This window comes from Miniopterus natalensis, chromosome 7 (genome assembly GCF_054644295.1).
Source record: "Miniopterus natalensis isolate mMinNat1 chromosome 7, mMinNat1.hap1, whole genome shotgun sequence".
Lineage (NCBI taxonomy): Eukaryota > Metazoa > Chordata > Mammalia > Chiroptera > Miniopteridae > Miniopterus > Miniopterus natalensis.
Genome location: NC_142087.1, coordinates 9,765,725 through 9,781,483, shown reverse-complemented (window position 1 = coordinate 9,781,483; position 15,759 = coordinate 9,765,725). Strand labels below are relative to the sequence as shown.

Genomic DNA, 15,759 nt, shown 5'->3' with positions numbered 1-15,759 from the left:
CACCCAGTACTTACTTTTCTAACTTCCAGCAGCTTGGTGCGATAAGAATTATTCCCAACCCACGAGGGGATCTGGGAGGTAGCACATGAACCCAATAGCAACTTAGCAGGGATTCAAACCCAGGCCTGTGTGCCTGGGAAGCTGGGCTTCATTCTCACTGCCCGGCTCCTGACCATTCATCCAGAACAGCTCTCCCTCTGCCTGAAGGACACTGTGACTTCCTTGTTACATCACCAGCTCAGTCACAATTGGTTTGAGAGCAGAGCATGGCCCAGCCCACCAGATCCCCAGGGCAGCCCTGCCAGCCCCACTCAGGCTGGCCTGGCTTAGCCACACACGCACCATGAAGTACCCTCTAGTGCCGCTGGTGAACGACCTCACGTTTTCATTCCTGGTGGTCTCGCTCGGCCTGCCTGTGGCCTTGCTGCTATTCTTGTTGATCGTCTGGTTTCGCTTCTTACTTAGCCAAGGTGAGCTGCCCAGTCTGGGCCCTGATCCTGGAACTGGGCTGGGGGTCCTGAAACCACTGCAGAGAGAGGGACTTCCTTTGGGCATTTTCACTGCTGGCTCAGAGCCAACAAGTGATCACCTGAAAGAGAAATGGACCCGGCAGTTTAGAGTTTCTTAATTAGAGTCCAAGAGTGAATCCCTGAGTGTGACTGGGAAGCAATATGTATGTGTGCGTGTCTGTGTCCCCTCAGGGCCACTGCTAGCACATAAGGTCTTTGGTGCTAGCAGTGACCCTCGGAAAGTGGTGGCCCCTCTGGGCAGATGCATTAGTAGAAGGCACCCCTTCCTGTGAATGCAGCCAGTGAGCAGAGCTTGGGCTGGATTTCAGTCCCTTACCCCCTCAGCTCAGTGCTTTTGTGCAGTAAACTCTGCACAATAGCTTGTCAGCCTTAGGCATTTACCGGGTGCCAGCGACCACTCACCCTTTTCTGTCCAGACCGTACATCAGGGAGGATCCCGGTTTCTCTAGACTCAGGGTCACTGGAGCAGGCTGACATCTGCCCTGAGCTCAGCGTGCTGGGGTGGAGCTGGCCATTGAGAGCCTAGGGCCGGTGGGCAGGGATGCAGCTTGGCCATGTGGCGGGAATGACACTCCGCTCGTCAGGTGTCCTGTCTCCCTGGGCCTCTTCCTGGGAACAGCTTGACCTCCCACCTCCTGCTCCTCAGCCCCATGAACTTTGGCCAACTGGGCAGGCAGGGAGGGCACTGAGCGTGCTGCCACCTCTGGTCAGATGGCATTGAGATGGGGTGAGCAGTTCACCCCCTAACCTATCCCATGATTTCAAATGAGGGAGCTGGCCATTGTGTAATTATTGGGAGTTCCTGGCGAGAGCTTTTAGAAAGCGTTTGTTTAAAGTGTCTCCCCATTCTCAGGGTGGACCACAGCCCTCCCTGAGGGGCACACCTTGGGCATCGGGGTGGCTGGTGGATGTCAGAGCACTTGTCTGTGCAGTGGCTATACCAGCCCTCTGTTCTGGAGTCTAGGGGACGTGGGTCCAGATTTCAGCCTTGCCCCTTTACAGCTTTCTTGAACACTGTGTACTAGGACTCATGCTCCATACTTGATGTGTATTGTTTCATTTACCTCTCAAAGTAACCCTGTAAAATAATCTTTACTGTACAACTGAGGAAACTGAGGCTTGGAGGGGAGAAGCAACCTGCCTGAGGTCACACAGCTATGGAGTATTTAAGAGTGTGGATTGCCTGGTGTCAAATCCTGGCTCTGGCACCTACCAGCTGTGCGACTTTGGACAAGCCCTCCCTGAGCCTCAGTTTTCTCATCTACAAAATGGAGATAATTATGGTCTCTGCCCTTTTGGAGAGATGCACATGAAGGGCAGGGCACACAGTATGTGTATATACATGGCACATAGTAGGTGCTTGCAGGCTGAGGATTAATCTAGTCGGTATCGGTGGTGTCAAGGTAGGTAGCATAGGAGTGGCTTTGGGTGACTTCTCTGGAAAGAGAAGGGACATATTCCCTGAGGTCAAGGCACTAATCTCCGGCAGCAATTCATTCTCCTTGGAGGCCCTGTTCTAAAGCTCTCCACCCCCATCACACTTTCTCCTGAGAGGCTCTTTACCCACTGACGTCTCATGTGGCACTAAGAAATAAGTCCTTTTGTTAATTTTTTTATTTTTATTTTTTGGCTAATCCTCACCCAAGGATTTTTTTTCCATGGAGTCTTAGAAAGAGTGGAAGGGAAGGAGGGAGGGGGTAAGAGGGAGAGAAGGGAAAGAGAGAGAAACATTGATGTGAGAGACACATTGATTGGTTGCCTCCTGTACTGGGGTTGGGGATCGAACCTGCAACCCAAGTACAGGAATCAAACCTGATTCCTTGACCAGGAATCGAACCCAAGACCCTCTGATGTGCAGGCCGATGCTCTAACCACGGTGCCGCACCGGCCAGGGCCCTTTTGTTAATTTTGCGATGAATAGAAACCGTCCTTAAAGTGAGTGAGCAGCCCCCCTTCAGAGTCCCTGTCTTCTTGGAACTCTCAGTACTATTGTGTCTGTTCTGGCCTTGTGCTGGGAACTGGCCCAGACCCAGTGTCTGGGCCTGCCAGGGTTTTGGGGGTTGGGGGGTAAGTGCTGGGGCTTGCAACACCCTAGCCTGTGGTTTTCTCTCTGCTGTAGAGTCACTTTGGCCTGGAATCCAGTGGAAAGCAGACAAGAGTAGCTCTGATTCCCCCTCCCCACCCCTGCCTGGCCTGGCTCCACGGGGCAGTGTCAGGGTCCAGGAGGCAGAGGGTTGAGCAACATGCCCCGTGGCCAGTGTGGCCAAGGCGGATGCAGTTTCCCAGGTGGAGAGGAAAGCAAGTGGGCGGAGAGAAGGAAGCTTCCTGGTGAGTCCCGGGAAGCTGGCCAAGGGGACAGCAGTAACCCCTTGCCATTATATAGGGAGAGGGGACACAGCCAGACGTGCCCTTCAAGGGGAAGACGCCCTACAGAGGGTATTTCCTTTGCGATTTGAAAGGAATTTGCAGAAAGAAGAGGGGAAACCTCCAAAGGCATGGATTTAGGGCTGAAACAGAATTGGGCACCATAGGCTATGCCTGTTGAGGGTCCTGACCACTCCTCACGCTGGTCCTTGGAGCGAGCTGTTAATTTTGAAGCTGCCTTTGAAGTCCCTGACCTCAAACAGGTGCGCCCAACAGAATGAACGGGACTGTGGAGTGGGAGGTGCATCTGAGTCCAGCACGACCCCTTCCTGGCTGTGAACCAGACATCAACTTTCTGAGCCTTCCTCATGGTAGAATATGAAGAACATTGGTAACTGCCTCAGGACGTTGTTAAGAGGATTAAGTGAGAAAATGCATGTAAAACATGTAGCACATAGCACGTGCTCAGCAAACAGTCGCCATGGCTAGTGAAGAACAGCCACTTCAAGCCACTGTGCTGATTTTTTACTGATATCCGCCGACATTGTTGAACAACTGTTTCACATGTCTTACTTCAGTGAACCCTCATTATAGACAAGGCTGTTGTTATGCCCATTTTACAGATGAGGACATTGAGGCTCAGTCTTTTCTGTCTTCAGCTCTTGGTCTGCAGTTCAAGGGCCTTATTTAGCCTCCTTCATCTGTCTGCAGCTGGTGAAGTAAGAGTATATGTAGTAAGAAAAATAACCTCTCCTGCCCCCTCACCCTTCTCACCGTGCCTCCCAAGCTAAGCCTTGTTAGCAAGCTCATGCACCTATTTAATGACACCTGTAGGTTTTCCAAAAACAATGGAGGAGGGAGTGTTCTTTGTTTTCCTATAAAAGAAGGGATTCTACCATATACATTTCTCTGCAGCTTGCTTGTAACACATCACAGACATCCTGCAAGTGGAAAGGTACAGACCTAATGTCGTTATTTTAATAGCTTCGCGACATTCCATTGGATGGATGGGCCAGGTCTCCATTAGGTGTGATTGTGCCACACTTCAATCAACCAGAACCCTCATGATGGACATGCACGCGCATGGTTTCTGGGGTGTTTTATTGTGTGTGCATGTTTTACCATAAAAGTGTGCTGCAGTGGAAATCAATGTACATGTATACTCAGATATTTGTTAATGAATGAATGGTCTGGTGGACAAATGGATGGTTGGGTTTATGGCTCCTCTGTGCCTGCTCCTGGACCATGTCCAATACAGGTAGGTCATTTGTTCACCTCTAGGGTCCTTCCCTGTTAGTAGGTGGATACAGCCACTTTGTGAGTTACAGAGCAACCTTTTTGATCCCTGGTCACCATTCGAGGCCCTGAAGCCTTCCTGAGGTCTCAGAGCTGGTCCCCTGGCCTCAGACAAGGCTGCGAGGACACCCAGGCCTGGCAGGGGGGTCCTCTTGGATCAGGGACAGGAGACTGGATGTGACCATCCAAGAGGCCTTGTCTGCCTTATACCTCCACAGATTCAGAGGAAAATGATACAGATTTGTGCTTTGACTGGGAGCCGTGGAGCAAAGGCCCAGCCGAGTGGGACAGGACGCTCCATGGCGAAGAGGAGGAGAGGCCCTGCCAGTGAGCCTGTTCTGCCAGGTGCGGCCCTTTTAGGGAGGTGGGGCTGGGAGAAAGGGGAGCCTTAGAGCTTGCCCATAGCCTTGAGGGGCTGCCATGTGGAGAGCTGACTCCCTCCACCACGGGAGAGCCTGCCATCGCTGCCGCGTCGAACCTCCTGCCTCACTGTGTGGGGGCCCAGCCGCTGCTGTCGTGAAGAACTTCCTTACAAAGGCCCCCCATCCTTTACTTCTTGGCCTCACCTCCCGCCTCTCCCTAGGGCCTTTGCCCTGGCTTTTCCCTCTGCCTGGAACCCTTCTCCACTGGACATCCACTTGGTGGACTCCCTCACCTCTGAGGTTTTGCTCAAATGCCCTTTTTCAGCAGGGCCCCCCTGACTGTCTTCATTGTTATTGACGTCTCTCCCCAGCTTTGTGACCCCCCTACTCTGCTTTCCTTTGTCCTTTGCCACAGTGGGGACTCAGTAGGTGTTTGTAGAAGGGATGAAATAATGATGATGATGATGATAACAACAACAGCTGATACTCATTGGGTGCTTAATAGATACCAGGGCCTGTGCTGGGCGCTTCCCTTTCACAAGCTCGTTCATGACGCCTGCAAACAGGATATTATTCTTACCTCCACTTTCCGAATGAGAATGCAGAGGGGCAGTGCAGAGAGCGAGTGCCCAGAGCGACGAGCCCAGCAGCCATGGCACACCTCGGAGACCTCGTCTGTTCCGATGGGGCTAAATGCCATCTCCATGCCAGTGACCCCCAAATGTGTGTATCTCGCTCTAATGTTCCTTCTGAGCTTGACACCTCTTCATGGCTAGAATGGAATACTTTTTATTCCCTTTGCCAAACCCAACAAAGAAAAACACAGCTTCTCTCAATGGGTCTAGCTGAGCAAGCCACATACCTGACAATTGGCCTCAGGCTTTCTTTGCCTCCCACCCCACATCCAGTCCCGCCCCATCCTCCATCTCTCACACCCCCACTTCTCCCTGTCCCCAGGGCCACCACAGCCTGCCCTACTGCGAAGTCTGCCCCTAAAACATGTTGCTAACCCCCTACCCTGTCCCTGTGGGTCACGACTTGGAGCCCCCGCCTGTCCGAGTGGAAGGAGGAGGGGGGCTGAGAAACATGGACTCTCGTGTACCCTCAGTTACAGTGACTCTTAACCTTCTCAGGTCACGACCTTGACAGTTGAGGGCCCTCTCCCCAGAGTTCTGTGTATGGGGCCGGCTTCATGGGGCGTGACTCGTGTGGTCCCACAGGGTCCCATGTTCAGAAGAGCCCATGCTTGGCTTAATGCTCGGCCATTGCGGTCTTGAAATTTTTAATAACTTTTAACAAGGGACCCCCATACTCATTTTTAACGGGCCCCACAAATTATGAAGTCTGCCTGGTTTGTGTGCAGTTACTGGGGTAAGAAAAGGAGATATTCAAACTCTGCTCAGAGACCCTGACCCATTTACACAGAGCCCCCCCTTCCATCATGTATCTGTCCCTCTCACTCTCATTCCGTTGTCATCCCTAGACCCCACCTGCCATTTGTTCCCAGCCTGGTTTTCCTGGAGTCAGCTGGGCGGTGGCAAGGGCCGAAGTGCGTGGGAGAGACTCGCCGGGGAGGGAAGAGGAATTCGGCAACTGAGGTGCTTTTCTGGGACACCCACCTTGTCCCTTCTACCGATGGACACACCAAAGCCTCCAGAGGTCCCCCCAGGCCCCCGGGGAGGAGCCCACGGCTGTGAAGACGGTATAAGCAGTCACATGGGGAGAAGTTGGCCAAATGAATTGAGAGGAGGTCCTAGGGCAGGGGTGGGCCAGAGCATGTGGGTCCTTATGAAAGAAAACGGAGGGTTCCTGGGCTAAGGAGACCCCTAACAAACATGCTGAGCCTGACCAAGTCCATCCATTCCACAAGCTGCGGGACCCGGCTCAGCCCTGGCGCCAACCTGAGCCATCCAGACCCCACGTGGGAGCCCTGACCCTCCTTTCCATCTGTTCAAAGGACGGGGGACCTTTCTCTGAACCTGTCATCTCATTTCAAACTCATTCCTTCAAATCAACTCTTTCAGGTTGATTTTAGTAACATTGACTTTATAAATACCTACAGTGTCTACTATGTGCCTGGTTATTTTAAGAAAACCTCACGTTTGATGAGCCTTACTGTGTCCCAGGTGCTTTTCCGTGTACTTTACACACATTGTTTTAACCCTCACAAGAATTCTATCAGGCAGGGTCTTTGGTTATCCCTGTTTTACATATAAGGAAATTGAGGCACAGAGAAGTCAAGTAACTTGTTGAATCACAGTGGTGGAGTTGGGATTAGAGCCTAAGCCCTGTGACTCCAGAGCCCAGCCCTGACCCACTGGGCCAGTTGTTTACCAGGTTGGAGTGCTGGGGGGAGTCATGGGGGGCACTTTGAAGAAATCCCAGTGTGTCCTTGTACCCCACTGGCTACCCAGAGGCAGCAGGGCTGGTGGGCTGTAGAGGGGACAGGCCCTCCGGTATCAGCAGGTTTCAGCAGCCCTCTTTCTCTCTCCCTGCACATCCCACCGGCCACCACGAGGCTTTTAAACCATTCAAAGGAGAGAGAATGGAGCCTGAGTTACTGGCTGGTCTTTCAGACTTGCCAAATGGTGGCACCGAGTGTACAGAAAAGTGCCTGTTTCTCCTAGCCTTTGGCCTACTGTACACCCCCTAACACACACACACACGCACGCACACACACGCGCACGCACGCACACCTTTCTCCACACACGCTTTGTTCTGGCTGATTAGCTTTGTCAACGCTGTTTTGCTGGAAGCTTTCCTGGCATTGAATGAACACTTTTGGTAACAAACCTCCCCTGTGGCTGAAGCTCCCCCAGGCTTTGTCTGGCACTTTCTCAACCAGCACCCCACCCCCCCATTGCCCCCATCGAGGGCTGTTGGCCATTGTTCAGCCCCTGTGCTGACCTAGAAAAGCCAGGCTAGTCACCACCCGCCCTGCAGCCCCAGCCGCTCTGGAGGAATGGGCTCTGCAGGAGGACGTCTGGTCGCGCTCCTAGGAGCGCCCGGCAGAAGGCAGGGGAGACAGCTCCTTGGGGCCCCTGGCAGGTAAGTTGATGGGGGCTCCCCAAGAGCCCTCCTCTCCATTTTAGCAGCCACACTGAGTGCTTCCCAGTACAGAGAGCTTCTCACCTGTGCTCTTGATGTTCACAACAACCTCGAGAGGCGGGTCGTAGAAACATTTTCAGATGAAGAAACTCAGGGTCATGGAGGTTAAACAACTTACCCCAAGTCACAGAGCCTGGACATGGCCTATTTTTCTGACTCTTAACTGAGACAAGTTTCTCAAGATCCACACAATACCCGGGCTCTTCCTGGACTGGAACGATGTGGCGTAAGGTGGTGCTGTTGATGTTTGCAAAAAACATGAGTAAACTCACAATAGTGTATGTGTCTCCTTGGCCCCAGGAACTCAGGGATCTGAGAAGACTGTCCCAGGCTGAGGTGGAGGCACTGCTGAGGCTGTCAGAGACACCGTCCATTTGACGGTCTCCGGAGTCCTTGTCAGGACACATCTCTCAGGCCCGCCTTTATTTTCCAGCCTTGAACCCCTCACCCTCCCACCACCATCCCTTCAAGCCTCAGTGTCACCAGCAGCAAAATGGGACCAATCTCCTCTGTATTTATTTTCTGTGTCTGTCACACAAAGTACCACAAGCTGGGCAGCTCAGAACAGCAGAAATGTAGTGTCTGCAGTTCTCAGAGCAAGAAGTCCAGCATCAAGGTGCAGGGAGGGCTGGTCTCCCTCTGAACCCGGAGGGAAGGGAACCTTCCTTGTGACCTCCAGCTTCTGGCAGCTCCATCTTCACAGGTCTCCCTGTGCCACACCGTCTTCCCTCTGCGTACATCTGCGTCCAGGTCCCCTTTTTTATAAGGACCAATCATTGGATCAGGGCCCACCTTCAGGACTGCATTTTAACTTGATTTCCTCTATTATGACCCTAATTCCAAATGTCATATTCTGAGGTCCTGGGGGTTAGGGCTTCCATGTATAGTCCTGGCAGGACACAGGTCAACTAACACCCTCTTTGTGAGGACTGAATGTGGGAACACACGCACAGCTCTGAGCACAGTGCTTGGCTGGCTGGCGCTTTATAATGCCCCGTGAATTGTTGCCAAAAGCAAAAAGCTGAGCAACCTGGAAATACAACGCTTGATGTACATTGTGTGCTGGGCACAGTTTGGGTGCTTGGCATGCATTATCCCCACTGAATCCTACCACTACCCCTGGAGGCAGGCAAGGTTTGCATTGAAATGATGAGGAAGCTGGGACTCAGAGAGGTTAAGGCACTTGCCTGAAGTCACACAGCCTAAGTGGCTGAGTGAAGAATGAAGACCAGGCCTATGCGACTCTGCTACATCGCACAGGTTAGGACAGCGCTGTAGTGGGGAGTGGGAGCTGCTCAGAGGGGCAGAAAGGCAGGGAGGAAATGCTGGCACATAGCACATGACCCTGGGGAGCTTCCTGGGTCAGAGGGCATGGAATGCTGCTGACGATAGTGAGTGGGTGGGCTGGACCGCCTGCTGCCTGGCTAGGTGCAGGCAGGCTGCCAGGCTGCAGGGCCGCCTGGTCTGAGTCACTCCACTGTGACCTAACCGGCCCGGCCGATACTCCAGGGCTGGGGCCCGCCCGCCGGGCTGAGGAATGTTGCCCTGAGCATGGACACACTTCACTTCATTCTCAGTACACACAGCTCTCCAGGGAGCCAAGAGGTGCTTCCTTAAAGAAGCTTGAAAGTGCAGTTTATGCAAGAGCCAGGCTACTCTCTCTTCCTCTTGCTTGCTTTCCACGAGTTCCCTATACCTGAGGGAAGTGATAAGTTAGGTTTTCTATTCGGGACTAGAAGTTCATTTACTCAGGTACTAACGTATTGACTCCCTGGAGCATCTATTTATTCATTCATTCATTCATTTACTTATCCAGCCATTCACCTAATGGTTCACCGACTCATTCATTCATTCACTCAATTACTCCTGCTCACACATTCATGCACACAGCCATTCACTCTGCCACCTATCATCCATCCATCCATCATCCATCCATCATCCATCTAACCTTTATTAAGCACCTACCATGTTTTCCACACAAAGCTGCTCATGCCAGCCCGGCTAGCCTGGCTCAGCGGTTGAGCATAGACCTAGGATCCAGCTGATCGAGGTTCGATTCCCTGTCAGGGCACATGCCTGGGTTGCGGGCTTGACCCTAGTAGGGGGAGTGCAACAGGCAGCCAATCAATGACTCTCATCACTGATGTTTCTCTCTCTCTCTCCCTCTCCCTTCCTCTCTCTGAAATCAATAAAGACATATTAAAAAAATATAAAGCTTCTCACGCCTCCCAAACTACTTTTTCACTCACTTTTACTGCTACTTCAACTTGCATGTTGGGAGGGAGGCCTCTGAACCAATGGGACCCCCAGACCCTTGGCCTCCAGGTGGTGTGGTTTCAGTCTCCTCCTCAGAAAAAGGCCCCGGAGAAGCGGCCAGCCAGTCATCTGCACAGCCCAGCCCGTGCCTGAGAGCAGTGACACCGCCTGGGAATCGGGGCTCCTGAGGGCCCTTTGGCCTGTGGGCTCCATCCCGTCTTTTGATGCCAAGCCTATGGCTATTCCTGGCTGCTGTGGCTCCAGTGTGGCGATTTCTAGGTATTGGGCTCCATGTCTTGCTTCCCCCAGGCCAGAGCAGACCATAGTGACCCGTGGACTTGGGCCGGTCTTTGAGGAGCACCCTGGGCTGCTCTTCTTAGTGTGAAGGCAAATATGCTCCCTGGGGGGGGGGGGGCACTGACACCAGAGCCTTCGATGAGGGCAGGAAGGCTCAGCGGTGGGGGGGTCCTGGCATTCTCTCCTGCCCAGAGAATACGAGGAGGGACTCATGGCCCACAAAAGACCCGAGAGGAGGGCACGAGCCAGGGAAGTCAGGAGGAATGTCCCTTCCCTGTCCCTATCCCTTCGCACCCGAGGCTAAGTCAGTTCCCAGGGAGGCTCTCCAGGACCCCACATCCAGCCACTTCCCTCTCCTCCTCCCTAAGTGTCCTTCCTCCCCCACCCTGGCTTCTCTGTTTCCTGGCAAATGTCACTCATCCCCACTTCACAGAGGAGGAGACCAAGGCTCAGGGAAGGTGGGAGACCTGCTCACAGGCCCAGAGGGCGTGGCCACGCCGGGGAAGGCCCCTGGGCCGGGGGTGCTTTTCTGCACCCCCAGCAGCCAGGTAAGCAAAGCAGTTTCACTTACAGGCGCACGGCTGCAGGTAATAATAATGGACTGCACGTTATAGTCCATGGCTGCTTTCTAAAGGTGCCATTGCCACTTTACCTTTGCAGTGCAGGCAGGTGGGCAGGGCGGGGTGTGTGTGTGTGTGTGTGTGTGTGTGTGTGTGTGTGTGCGCGTGCGCCTGCCTGTGGGTGGCCCTGGCTGAGCCAGCTCTGCCGGGCAGGAGGTTGGACATCTGTCCCGGTGAGGGGGTGTCTGGGAACTGGGCGTGCAGCCTTCCTGCTCGCATCACGCACTGAGTCAGCCCCGCAGCGGCGGTGCGGAGGCTCACCTGTGAGCTGCGAGGGTGCCGGCCCATGGCAGAGCCTGCCCTTCTCCCCGCCGCCCAGATGGAGAGGCTGGCCCCCGTGTCCCTGGCCTCACCGTGCCCCCGGATCCCACGGGCTCGCATCGCCGGGCGCCCGAGGCGCTGTGCCCAGCGCCGGACTGACCTGGGCTACAGGTAAAGGGTTCACAGGAGGAGATGGGGGAGGTTTGGGCCACTGGTGTCTCGGGGCCAAGGCTGAGGAATGAAGGGACCAAGTTGAAGACCTACTGTGTGCCGGAGGTGTATGTCAGCTCAGTTCTTACATCACCCCTCTGAAGCAAGAATTCCCCTCCCACCCTACAGATGAGGAACAGAAGCTCTGAGAGGTCTAGTAAATGGCCCAAATGGGGGGAGGTGTCAAACCTTGGTCCTTGGGACCCCCCAAACCCAGAGCCTTCCTGGGACACAACACTGGCCTGGGCTCCTGCCGCTGGCCTCTTGCAGGGGACACTGATTCTCAGGTTCTTAGAGATGTGAGTGATGCTCAATATGTGCTGTTTCCCCTTCTTTTGGATGCAGAGAGCTTTAGGCACCCCAGGGGTTATTTGGGGCTTGGGATTCAGGACCTTAAGCTATGAAGTCCTGGCTGGATCAGTGTAGCCGTGTGATCACCTGGACTGGCAACTGTGTCACTCTTTCTGCTCAGGTGCCTCTGACAGCCAGAGCAGAATGAAAACCTCATTTCTCCCCATGCATGATTATGGCATATTACAATATGAATATTATAGAAATTCAAACAGCGCAAAGGTATTCATGCCTATGCCTGAGAACTTACTACTGTTATAATTTTGAGACATGCCTGGGAGAATTCTTTGACGTATATAAACCTATACTTGCACAGTTTTACACAAACGGGATCATGCTATCCTGTGCCTCCAGGCTTCCTTTGATCCCTTAATTAAGGCTATGGCCATCTCTACATGTCAGCAACATAGGGACCTAACTCATTCATTTCAGTGGCCTCCCAGAATCCAATTTTATGGACATCCTTTGGCTCATTTGAACCAGTTGTGGCTGATGGACGTTTAGATTGGTTCCAATATTTAACAATTCTGAGCACTACTTCAGTGAACTTCTTTGGAGGTTTGTGTGGGTAAAACTCATTCCTAGAAGGGCAATTGCAAGTTAAAAAGGAACAGAATTTTGATAGATCCTGCCCAGTTGCCCTCCAGAAATGTTGATGCCTACAGCAGGGAAGCCCCCGCCGCCCCGCTCATTTCCACTCAGGGCCTGAAGGCTGACTGGCCTGTATGTGGAGCGTAGATTCGGGGAGCACGAGATGCTGACCCTAGAACACCTGAGCCCACAGAGGGCCCTGATGCGAGAACGGCTCCCGGGCTCAGGGAAGAGGCAGGGAGCCCAGAGGGACAGGTTCATTCACGCAGCATATTCACTGAGCTCCTGTGCATGGGGGCTCTGTCCCATCCTAGGCAAAAGTCACTTAGGACATGTGATTTTATTGAGAATGGATCTTAATAAGCCAAAGACATGTCTGCCTCTATCTATCTATCATCTATCTATCTATCTATCTATCTATCTATCTATCTATCTATCTATCATCTATCTATCTATCTATCTATCTATCTATCTATCTATCTATCTATCTATCATCTATCATTATCTATCATCTATCTATCTATCTATCTATCTATCTATCTATCTATCTATCTATCTATCTATCTATCTATCATCTATCTATCATCCATCCATCCACCATCCTACCTGCCTATCTAGCATGGCTGTTCCCCTGACCTCCCCCTACCCTCCCTTCATTTCTTGGTTCCTTGAGATCCCCCAGGCCGTTAATAGTGGCCATCACAGAATTCACTATGAGAGCACCTGACTCACTGAGTGTGCGCAGTACTTACCGGATGAATGAACAATGAGTTTCGTTGCATTCCCTTTGTTACCTCAAACAAAACAAAACAAGCAAAAATAACACTCTCGCTTCCAGAACAGTAATTTTTCAGACTCCAGAGTTCTGTAAATCTTTTGTTTGAAATCAATCTTTACTACGGTTTTGAGTCTTGAAAAACTAGTAATGGCATCACATACGTCATGTGTTAAATCTCAACTATTTTTCTGTCCATGAGAATTATACAGATCGCATGATCCATAAATGCTTTCGACTGAACTCATAAATGAGTTTATAATTGTGTCATTGTTCTCTACTTTGTTTATTGAAAAGAGATTCCACTGCCAAAAAAGAGAAAAGAAAACTACTTCCCTGAGACAGACAGGGCTGGTTCGTCTGCTCCAGGCCAGTCCTCCAAGTCGCTAGGTCAGTTCTTCCTGCCCTCTGAGTTCCTTCACAGCACTGGTCACTCACTTGTGAGTCACTTATTTACTCAGCACCATAAGCTCCCGGACATCAGACCGTATGTGTTTTGCTCACTTGTGTATCTCCAGCATCCAGTGCATTGTAGGTGCTCACGAGACACTTGTTCAATGAGGAAAATGTCACTGCCTCTACGTGAGGTCCCGTGATGGGCATGGGGACAGGCGGGTGAGTAAGATGCGTCCAGCCCTTGGGATGTCCACAGGCTGGTCCAGGAGGAAGGCCTAGGACTCACGCTAAATGCTGATGAGAAAGGTCTGAGCAGGGGTGACTAGAGTCGGTGCTGTCATCAAGCAGAACTTCCCACAGTGAGCAGGACCCAGAGCTGGCTCTCTATGTGGACTGAATCTTAAAATCAAGCAACGTTGCCCTTGGGAGGAGTCGTAATGACTCTGTAGGGATTCCCTCCAACTTGCTCCTAAATAAAAATATATTTCCTGTTAATTCATGGTTGCTACAAAAATGCAAAACATAGCAGGTGGAACCCACTTCCCCCTGCCGCCTCCAGCCCAAAAGAAGAGTAACTGTGAACAGTTCAGTGTCAATTCTGTAAGAGCTTATGCTTCATAAGTATATATTTACATATATGTATGTGCAAAACATATATGATCTAATGCATGTGAATAACACTCATGTGCCTGTAGCATTCTGTGTTGGACCTTGGCCACGGCTCTGCCAGGGATCTGCACGGCTCTCCGGAGGCCGCGGTATTGCGTGGCTGAGCTGTGCTCTGGTGGGCTGTTCCCTTTTTTGGGGTGCGGGCTGCTGTCTGTATAAACTACACTGCATTGCCTGGGACACATGCCTCTGGGCTCTTACCCTTCTGGTAAATTCCCGGAGTAGGAATCGTCGAGCCCACAGGTCTGTACTTTCAAAGCTTGGAAACATATCACCAAGTGGTTTCCCAGGAAGCTTGTATCTAATCACAGACTCACTTGGTAGGTGCCAGCTTTTGTTTATTTATATTCCTTTTTATTTTATTTTTTTTAAATCCTCACTGAGGATATTTTTTCCATTGCTGTTCAGAGACAGTGGGAGGGGGGGAGAGAGAGAGAGAGACATCGGTTGGTTGCCTTCCACAAGCACCCTGACCAGGGCCAGGGGTCGAGCGTGCAACTGAGGTACGTGCCCTTGGCCAGAATCGAACCCATGATCCTTCGGTCCGTGGGCCGATGCTCTAACCACTGAGCCAAACCAGCCAGGGCTGTTTATTTATATTCCTGACATTCTTGACAGGACATTTTGGCTCTCGTTAGACTTTGCTAATGGCACGTTGTTCTAACCCACCTTTCTTTCACTATCGGTGTGCTCGAACGCCGAGTGTCTGAGAGGCCCGAGAGGCAGGAAGACCCACTGGGAGTCTAATGCAACAGCCACATTCCCTTAATAATAGGTTAAGCGACCTGGCCTATTGCACACAGGTAGTTTGAAATAAGTCACTTACAAATTTTACATATTTTACTCATGTGTAGCCATGAGGTCTCTGCCATCACCGTTAATGTCAACCTATCTCTGCAGATACCATGTACCTCTAAACCCCCAGACACCGCCCCCCGAGTGTGACCTCAAGCCCAGAATGGATCACCCGCACACAGTTTAAATATATCGGTAGAGGACAGGCTGCTTCTCAAAGCCCAGCTTCACCGCTTAGCAGATGTGGGACTCTGGGGAGGTTACCTAATGAGCCTCAGTTTACTTTTCTGCAAGATGGCTGCAAATGACAGTCCTTACCTCGTAGAGGGTAAATGAAATGAATACATGGGAAGACCTTGGCACAGCGCAAGTAACAGGGAGTGTACAATCCGTGCCAGAAATTACAGTCCAAGGGAAAGAGTTGGGAGCTGACTCCAGCAGCACAGGTTTGTTTTCATGCGATTAAGTGAATTCAGGCCTCCTGGTGCTTCGGAGTGGCTGAAAGACCTGCATTTGAGCCCCAAATTTTCCACTTACTTCACCCCTCTGAGTCTATTCCTTTATTTGCAAAGTAAGTGTCATTCTTTTTTTTTACTTTAAATTATTTTTTATTTTTCAATTACAGTTGACATACAATATTACATTAGCTTCAGGTGTACAAGCCAGTCGTTCTAACCGTAGTCACAGTCAAGTCTTCTGGAACCCCCGCCATGGGGCTGCCCCCTCCGTGCTACAGTCCTTGGGACTGGCTGCAGCTTTCCCCAAAAAGCCCTTCAGACAATTCTCTCACCGCAGGAGGGGCCTGATTCCTGCCCGCACACCCGAAAGGGCAGGTCCCTTCTGCCAGGGCTTCCTATTTCCTCTCTCGCCTCGCTATG

The 15,759-nt window shown here is 51.8% G+C and overlaps 2 protein-coding genes across 2 annotated transcripts in view; both read left to right on the top strand.

Moving 5' to 3' along the window:
- The first annotated feature begins 343 nt into the window (after window positions 1-343).
- On the top strand, window positions 344-4,521 carry ADIG (adipogenin). Its single transcript, XM_016219296.1, has 2 exons — window positions 344-470; window positions 4,409-4,521. Exons 1-2 carry the CDS (start codon window positions 344-346, stop codon window positions 4,519-4,521), a joined length of 240 nt encoding a protein of 79 aa, XP_016074782.1.
- A 6,598-nt stretch (window positions 4,522-11,119) lies between these two features.
- The window catches only part of ARHGAP40 (Rho GTPase activating protein 40), a 28,717-nt gene continuing 24,077 nt past the window's right edge, over window positions 11,120-15,759 (top strand). Inside the window, exon 1 of the mRNA XM_087819282.1 lies at window positions 11,120-11,265. Within this exon, the coding sequence (XP_087675408.1) occupies window positions 11,120-11,265 (146 nt within the window). The remainder of the gene's footprint in view (window positions 11,266-15,759) is intronic.